The 9,181-nt window shown below is 35.6% G+C and overlaps 1 protein-coding gene across 1 annotated transcript in view; it reads right to left on the reverse strand.

Annotated features, from left to right (window-relative positions):
- Nucleotides 1–8,616, reverse strand: part of LOC119776132 (polypeptide N-acetylgalactosaminyltransferase 14-like) — a 76,938-nt gene extending 68,322 nt beyond the window's left edge. Inside the window, exon 1 of the mRNA XM_038274403.1 lies at nucleotides 8,120–8,616. Within this exon, the coding sequence (XP_038130331.1) occupies nucleotides 8,120–8,284 (165 nt within the window). The 5' untranslated portion in view covers nucleotides 8,285–8,616. The remainder of the gene's footprint in view (nucleotides 1–8,119) is intronic.
- Nucleotides 8,617–9,181: the final 565 nt, after the last annotated feature.

Consider the following 9,181-nt stretch of genomic DNA (forward strand, 5'->3'; position numbering starts at 1 on the left):
ATTGCATTTGAAATAAAATAGCAATTTAACAAAATTAAACCTTCAAATTGCAGAGGCACGCAATTTTAGCCACATTACATTTAACACGTGTAAGACACAAAATGTCTCTCTGCAACCATTTAGGTGGCAGTGATGTATTTAAAGTGGGTTTGCTGCTGCGCAGAAATGAAGAGAAAATTGCAGCTAGCATGCAGATGCATGCATGCAAGTAGAAGTAAGCACTTTTACACATAAAGGTTACCGTAAAGTCCTGCAACAGGGGACTCTGCACCAGCAAACTTTTAAGGCAACCGAAACCCTAAACTTAAACACCTGCAAGCTTGTGATTAGTGCAAAGGGAAATCAAAATAAAATGACAATTTTGATTTTTGGTTAAATCATTCAGCCCTACTCCTTGTACAATTAATATCATCCATTTGTCTGAGGCTAAGGAGTCGAGCTAAAAGACAAAACATCCTGCTGAATCTCTTAAGACATCAATGACAAAGTAATTTGATCCACTGAAGCAAACATGAACTTTCAGCTGTAGTTAAGCCAAAAGTTGCCATAGTAAAGCATGGTGGTGGCAGCATCATGCTCTTGATTCACCTCCCTTATCTACTTTAAGAAAAGTCAATAAAATCATAAATATTAATCAAAAGAAGCCTCCATCAAAGTGTAGTTCATGGATTTCATTCGTCTACAGACAGACAAGAGTAGTTTCTTTATTCTTTTGTACCCCCTCCCTTATAGATTTGTTTGTTTTCAAGGTGAATGAAACAGGATGAATGAAAAAAGTTTTAAAAGGACTTATAATTGGTCTCATTTTCTATTTTTATTTATTTTTTTTATATCTTCTGGGTTGTTTTTAACAGTTTCTAAATGTTTCAGCTTAAAGAGTTTAATAATATATGGGAAAAATCTAACTTTATTCATGAAAAGTGATAAAACAAAGCTTGTTCACCATCAGATGTTGGTTATATTTAGCTGACAGCAGCTGCAGTACATCTAAACTATGAAGCATTTGGAGAAATAAGACCAAGAAGCAACGCAGCGGTCAGTCATCCAAAGATTCAGAGAAACGTTCAGTTCCGGTTCAAAGCGTCTCCAACCCCAGTTTGAACATGTATTCTAGTAATGAGCCCTCCCACCAGATAAATCCCAATTAATCATGTTATTTCCGTAACAGGAGCAGACAGTTTGCTCAAGTGAGGATCACAGGAGGCCGTCGTTACCTGCCGACGGATCCCACAGCTTCACAACGGCTGTGAAATTCTGTGGGATTAAGTTGGCAGCTCTGTGTCTGGTAGAGTATTAGCAGAAATGCATTAAGGCACGTGTGTAGTGACTTCAAAACATCCATTCATCCACATCCACGCACAACGAGACTCTGCTGCAGAGATTCCCTCATTAGCACAAACCTTCCAGAACAATCCAAACAAGATTGTTTTCCTCCTTTTCTTTCTGTTCGTGATCAACCAAAGCATTTTATATCTGTTTCTATCTCTCCAACAAAAGAAGTTTATTTTCACTTCAAGTTTCAAACTGAGAGCTGAAACAAATAATCGGATTAACTGGGATTATTTGTTATAAATTGATTACTGAAATAATTGTCAACTAATTTAGTATTAGATTAATCGTTAACTGGAGTATAGAGACTGTAAAACGTGCTTTTGGCTGACAGAGTGACCCACACAGGGCAGGAATTATATCAAAATAAAAAAAAATTAATAGATAATAGAATTATCATTTAAAATAAAACATATATATATTTTTTTCATCTGTCAATATGCTCTACCCTGAATTCCTAAAATGGAAAAGTTTTAGTTTCACCTGGTTTAATGTTATAAAAAGTCTTCTTTAAGGAACCTTTGGCTTTCCAATTATTAATCAATTAATCGAAAAAATAATCAACACATTAATCGATTTGCAAAAAATGTGTTAGTTGCAGCAAGGGCTGAAATAAGTAATCAGATTAATTGTGATTAATCGATTATTAAAAATAATTGCTAACTTATATAGAAATCAATTGTTAACTGGAGTGTAGAGGCTCATTAACATAGCTTTAGCTGACATAGCAACTCATTTAGAGCAGTAATTATATCAAGATTGTAAAAAAATATGTAAACATTTTGCATTTAAGATAAAACAAACTTTCATCTGTCAATATGCTCTATCCAGAACTCCTAAAATGGAAAAGTTTTAGTTTCACCTGGCTTAATTTTGTAAAAAGTCTTCTTTAAGGAACCTTTGGCTATCCGATTATTAATCAATTAATCGAAAAAATAATCAAGAGATTAATCGATTTGCAAAAAATTAGTTGCAGCAAGGGCTGAAACAACTAATCAGATTAATTGGGATTAATCGATTATTAAAAATAATTGTTAATTTATATAGAAATCAATTGTTAACTGGAGTGTAGAGGCTCGTTAACATAGCTTTAGCTGACATAGCAACCCATTTAGAGCAGTAAAAATATCAAGATTGTAAAAAAATATGTAACAATTTTGCATTTAAGTTAAAACAAACTTTCATCTGTTAATATGCTCTATCCAGAACTCCTCAAACGGAAAAGTTTTAGTTTCACCTGGTTTAATGTTATAAAAAGTCTTCTTTAAGTAACCTTTGGCTATCCAATTATTAATCAATTAATCAAAAAATAATCAACAGATTAATCGATTTGCAAAAAATTTGTTAGTTGCAGCAAGGGCTGAAACAAGTAATCAGATTAACTGTGATTAATCGATTATTAAAATAATCATCAACTTGTTTAGAAATCAATTGTTAACTGGAGTGTAGAGGCTCGTTAACATAGTTTTAGCTGACATAGCAACTCATTTAGAGCAGTAAATATATCAAGATTGTAAAAAACCAGGTAAACATTTTGCATTTAAGATAAAACAAACTTTTTCATCTGTCAATATGCTCTATCCAGAAGAAAAAGTCTTCTTTAAGGAACCTTTGGCTATCCGATTATTAATCGATTAATCTAAAAATAATTGACAGATTAGATTAGATCGATTTGCAACTGAGACAATCAGCAGAGAATTTAGTTTGGGTCAATTTACAGTGAGATTAACAGATAATGAATCTAAATACAAGTTCTGCTCAAACAAGCCTCAAAAACAGACGGAATGGTTCAGAGATCCAGAATCAGACTGAGGATGTCATTATCCCAACCAGCTGAAGCCCACCATCAATGGATTCATTAAACATTTGTATTTAGAGCAGCAAGACAAAAGGAAACATGCAATATTCCAATATACTGGTGAAAGTTGTGATCAAATTATGACTTGAATTAAATAATAAAACAATTAAGCTATCAAAAAATGACAAATGTTAAAGATGTGACTTGTTTTTCTGCTCGAGGACACAAACAGACACACTTCCTGGTTTGAGCTTCCAGCAAACATGGACCCCAGAAACTGAGCCGTTTATCCATTAACTAGAAAACATTGAATGAATGTATTTCATTTCAAAAAGTTGCCTTTTGGGCGACATCTGCTCGGTTGGATTTTCTTAATGACTTCCCCGCTTTACAGCCTCCATTTCTTGTAAAACATTTTTATGCTGCGTTAAACAAGTTTCACCAAATATATTGCAGGCACACAGAGCCTGTATGCGGCATGCTTTAATATCCAACAAAAAAAATGTATTGCAGTACAGGCAGTTTTTCGCAACATGCATTTTACGTGAAGGGATGATGATAAACTTGGAGCTTATTGTGCAGCACTAATGTGAGAGTACGTGTTGGATCAGACAGAGTTCCTTTATGGTTCATAACATTTTAACTTCATTCTAAACCGGAAATCTCAAAACACAATATAAGCCTTGAACCTCTGTGGAAAACTCTGAAAAGATGGAGAAGAAACAAGACAGACATGATTATGGATCATTTTTAAACTGCTGATTACCTTTTCTATAAAAGAACTAATAACTTTTGATGTTGATGAAGTTGATAAAGGTTTATATATTTGAAAAAATGGTATTAAATAAAGGAAATTGTCTATCATTGTGGAATCCAGCATCTCTTTTTCACTTTTTGAAGGTTATTTCAGGAGCACAGTTTTTCTTCTGTTAAAAATTCCAATAAAAATCCTTAAATCACGGCCCATAATAACTGTTAATCAAGCAGGTTTCAGAAAAAGCTACAACTTACATGAAACATTTATAGTAAAGTCACTGGTAAAGGATTAATTACATATTTCTTATCCCCTTGATAAGAAGTTTAGTTGTTTATTTCTTTACATAGTGCGTAAAGAAATAAACAACTAAAAATGCAGATAAACATGGTTTAATCATGTTTTACCTGACTGCTCTGAGCATGTCCCATGATGTCAGAGAAGCTGTTTAGCAAAGAAAATGTAAAAAACATCAAAATTGTGTCACAAAAGTCATAAAACATTTTTAAAGATGTCTATTAGCATTCTTTAGTGAGTTAAGGATAGAAATAAGTAGTTTTAGTACCATAATTACATTATTTATGGACACCCAGATGTATATCTATGGAAGAGGATCAGGGCCACTGGAAAAAAAAAAATAGAGATAACTGATTTTTAAATTTTATTTCAGTTTAACATGGGAAAAAAAAAATCAGAATTCTGACTTTAATCTCAGAATTATGACAATAAAAAAAAAAAAAAAAGTCAGAATTCTGAGAAATAAGTCAGAATTCTGAGATTAAAGTCAGAATTCTGACTTTTTTCCCATACTATACTAAAATAAGAAAAAAAAAATCAGGTAACTTTTTTTTTTTTTAGTGGCCCTAATCCTCTTCCGTATATATCTGTTCATGCATGCGCAGAACGGATCGTGCTTCCGGGACGGATCGTATAGTGACAGTTCCCTCATGGACTGGAAATGTTTGCTAGTTCCTCCAGACCAGATTTGGAGAGAGTTTGGTTATCAGTTAACTCTGCTAGTTGTGAAACTAATCAAGAAGCAGCAGAGGGAGCAGGTAGAGGGATTTTATTTAAATGTAAAACATCAACTCTGGGTTGAGATAACATTAAACTAATCTAATATATTATTTGTCCTGTTATTGAAAAAAATTCTAGACTGGGTAAAAATGGGACCAATCTATGGGGCAGATCTAATCACGTTAACCCTGTAATGCCAAATGTATCATATTTGATACATACGGTTTCTGAAATGTTTTGCGTCTGACACCTTTTGCACAATTTAATGGTAAAAACTTTGCTCAAAATCCTATTGTACACAATCAGATATACCTGATAACAGAGCGCAGAAGACTACACAAAAAATAATATTGACTTATCGCATAGTAATAAATTATTAATATCAAAAATGTGTTTCTGTTTTTACTTTTTTACATATATGGTTAAAAGGCCAAATAAGGACTTCAAACAAAAAAAAAAGTAATTTTCTGTTTCGTTTTATTCTTGGATCGGCCTTCAAAGGGTTAAAAAAAGACAGTGACGATGAAAATATTACAGCAAACAAGAGTTCTGAGATCAGATCAGCATCAGATTAGCGCAAATATCCAAAGAGAAGTATCAGATGAGAAGTGAGAGAAGGTGTGTTTGACCAATGTTGTCATGGTTACTGAGGTCAGACACACCTGGATTAATCAGTCTATCTGGTTATGAAAGACAGGAAACAGCAGCTGGTTAAAGTTCAGGAAGTAGTGAAGCATAAAGGCCAATTTACATGAAGGAATGGTTCATTACAGACGGTATCTTAACAAGGGATTAGATTTCACCGCCCAACAGGTAATCCAGCCGGACCGCTAGCAGGGGAATATTCTCATAAAAATCTGACTGCTCTTAATTTGAATGCTGACACCAAGGTTGGGTCCAACGTAACTGAGGCAATATTGTGAGCTGTAACAGCGCCGGGCTCAGTGGAGTTTAATGACAGCTTTCCACTGCTGGATTGTGAGGAAATAAAATAAAATAAAAAAGTTGGCTTTACAGTTTAAAGCTGCGGCTTTAGCTCTTTACAGAACGAGATATCCAAACTGATTTCCTCCTGAAACAACTCTTTCTTTATAGCTTCCACTTCAGTGCATCACATCATCACAGAAATATAAACAAACAGTGCAGGTGTTCTCGCAGCAAAGCATGCATCTATGCCCAGAACTCTGTGAAAGCTTCAGATTAGAACCCAGTTTGCATTTACAGCTCTGTCTTATAACCTGGAGAGCAGCGAGCGACTGTTAGAGAAACTGGGAACAATCTAATAGAGGCCGAAATTAAATGTTTATCCGATCACTACATCCAAATACAATGTATATATATTTTTACATAAACATATAAGAAATTGTATTATCCGTCTTCTGGAGTTACTGCCATCTTTGCATGGTTACTGCATTAAAAATTATGATAAAAACTTGTAACCTACCCCCAAAATTTGTGATTTATGTAATTTAATGGATATAATATGAGTAAACATACCAATATATTTGTACGATGTATAAACAAAGAAAACAACTTTATTTTAAACAGAGTTGACTCCAACATTATGAATTTTTTAATTATTAAAAAATTTTAACCAATAACATTTTAATTTTCCTGTCTTTTTATTTTTATGCAATGTACAAATATATGCAAATAAAACAAACTGTATATATTTTTAGGAGAATTTAGTAGATAATTTAGTAGAAACGGTTAATCGCCTTTGAGGCAGACATAAGGATTGTCTGAGAACCAAATTATTGTGAGTTTTGAGTTTGTCAGTTTCAAAAGCATGGGAAATCGTCAAGTCTGCTTTGAAAATCAAAAACTGTTATTTTTTGAAGAGATGCTTACAAGAATATGCAGCTCTCTGCAGCATTTATTTGGTCTGTAAATTCATGCTTTTACCAGAACAACGACAAAAAAAGACAAAGACTGATGATCCCAGATGAATGTGCAGCATCCTTTCCACACAAACATCAATAAAAATGCCTTTCTATTAAAATCCTTTCATCTCTCTGTTGGAGATGTTCTTTAAATGCAACTCAGCTTCTGATGGAAAGCAGAGAAACTTAAAGGTCTGAGATTTTAGCTCCAATGAGCAGAAACTAAACAACTCACTGAAACATCAATAAAATATATTATCTTTAGCTTCCTTTTCATACAAACAGTGTTTATTTCTACGATTCTACAGATTCAGGCATTGCTTTTTTTTCATTATTTAAAGTATATATTGTTCTCTGAATCTTAGTTTAATCAGAGATTCCTAAAAAACTTCCAAATAAAAGGTAAAATGAAGGAGATCAGAGCAAGAAGCTGAGAGGAAAGCCTGCAGTCCAGAGATATAAAATCTGGTCATCTTCCACAGGTTACTAATAAACTTTGACAGAAAGTGTCCCTGTATGGACAATAAGGGAAGTTCATAAGAGCTGAAGATTCCTAAAGTGAAAATAAAGTGAAAAAGTGTAATAAAACTGAATCAAATCAGAATATAAAAGGGACTGAAAGCAAGCAGACTGTGGGAGCGATCTGAGCTGAAGAGGATCTTTGTGGGATGTTTGCTTTACATCTAGTCCTTGAGTTTTATGAGACCAATTACTTTAAGCACCACACATTAGGGGACCTTTACTTTACTGAAAGTAAAAATGCAATTTGCAGTTAAATAAACTGCCCTCTAAAAAAGGACACAATAAAAGAGTAAGCTGAACTCTTTCTTAGTTTCTATCAGGTTCTTAGTTTTGCATCAACTGTAATAATTATAAACTACGGAAGAGGATTAGGGCCACTGGGAAAAAAACAGTTAACTGATTTTTTAATTTTATTTCAGTTTAGTATGGGGAAAAGTCAGAATTCTGAGAAAAAAAGAAAGAATTCTGAGAAAAAAAGTCAGAATTCTGAGATTAAATTTAGATTTCTGAGAAAAAAAGAGAGAAACAAAGTCAGAATTCTGACTTTTTTCCAATACTAAACTGAAATAAAATCAGTTAACTTTTTTTTTTTCCAGTGGCCCTAATCCTCTTCCGTAATAAACTGCAAGTTTCCTTATAATGAAATTCTAAATGCATTTCTATTTCATGAGTTCTGTGAATATTTTACCTTAAACTCAACAAACACTGACATAAAGTTGTGTCAAACATCAGGAAACGACTAAAAACAAACATGTGGAGAAACTTCTCCCAAACAAACAGAGTGGAGCTGCTGGATGGATGGTGTCTGTCCTTCACCTGCTCGTTCCCAGTCTCTGCACCTCCTCCTGCTCCTGCTGCTCCTCCTGCTCCCGCACCGAGCTCCGGTAACTTCCTCCGACTCAGCACCAGCAGGTAAACCAGCGCTCCCAGCCACACCAGCACCGCCACGGCCACCGCCAGCCTCCGACAGAGACGCTTCATTTTCCGCTCAGGAGGAGCCGACGGCGCCGGCAGCCCTGCAGCTGTCAGAATCCCATTTTACAAACACGATGCAAATAAAAGAAAAACAACAAATAAAAGCGGCGGAGATGGCACGAGCCTGTCCGCTGCGCGCGCGCCGCGTCGCGCTCTTAACTCTGTGGATCTCCGCCCGGATCCACGTGCGGGCGGGCGAGGTCTGAGCGTGTTACGGAGCGAGTGGATGAGCGCGTTTCTGGGAGGCAGTCCTGGACCCTGCTGGAGGTCTGAGTGGGATGGAGGAGCTCCACCTGCCGACACCCACAGCTGCTCTCACGTCTGCAGCGCGAGGGAAACCAGGTGTGCCTCTTTGCTTGGGACTGGATGGAAGGGAACGCCTTAAAGCCACCAATTACATCCTATCTACCTGGGAAAATATGTCACACAGAGCGCACAGCTCTAAAGCAGAAGAAAATGATTTAATTTTAATATTTTGTGAATTTACTTTTTACAAATAACACTAAGTGTTGCAGATCTGGTCTCCAGGGATTGTCAAGGTTGATTGGTCCTTAATAAAGCAAGTTACCAATCAATTGCATACCCCTTACAAATGGAGCCCCTGTCCCTCAGTGAGATCTAGAAGCAATTAAATTCAGTTTATTTCTATAGCGCCAAATCACAACACATGTCATCTCAAGGCACTTTACAGTTCAACCAGATCATCCAGTCAAAATTATTCAAAGTTTTCTATCTAAGGAAAACCAGTTGATTGCATCGACTCATTGACTCAAAGGCAATCCCTCACACTACGCATGCTTGTAGCGACAGTGGAGAGGAAACGCTCCCTTTTAACAGGAAGAAACCTGCAGAACCAGGCTCAGTGTGAGCGGCCATCTGTTGAGGCCGACTGGGGTTCAAGGA

Source organism: Cyprinodon tularosa, unplaced genomic scaffold (assembly GCF_016077235.1).
Source record: "Cyprinodon tularosa strain WSP-4 unplaced genomic scaffold, ASM1607723v1 ctg910, whole genome shotgun sequence".
NCBI lineage: Eukaryota > Metazoa > Chordata > Actinopteri > Cyprinodontiformes > Cyprinodontidae > Cyprinodon > Cyprinodon tularosa.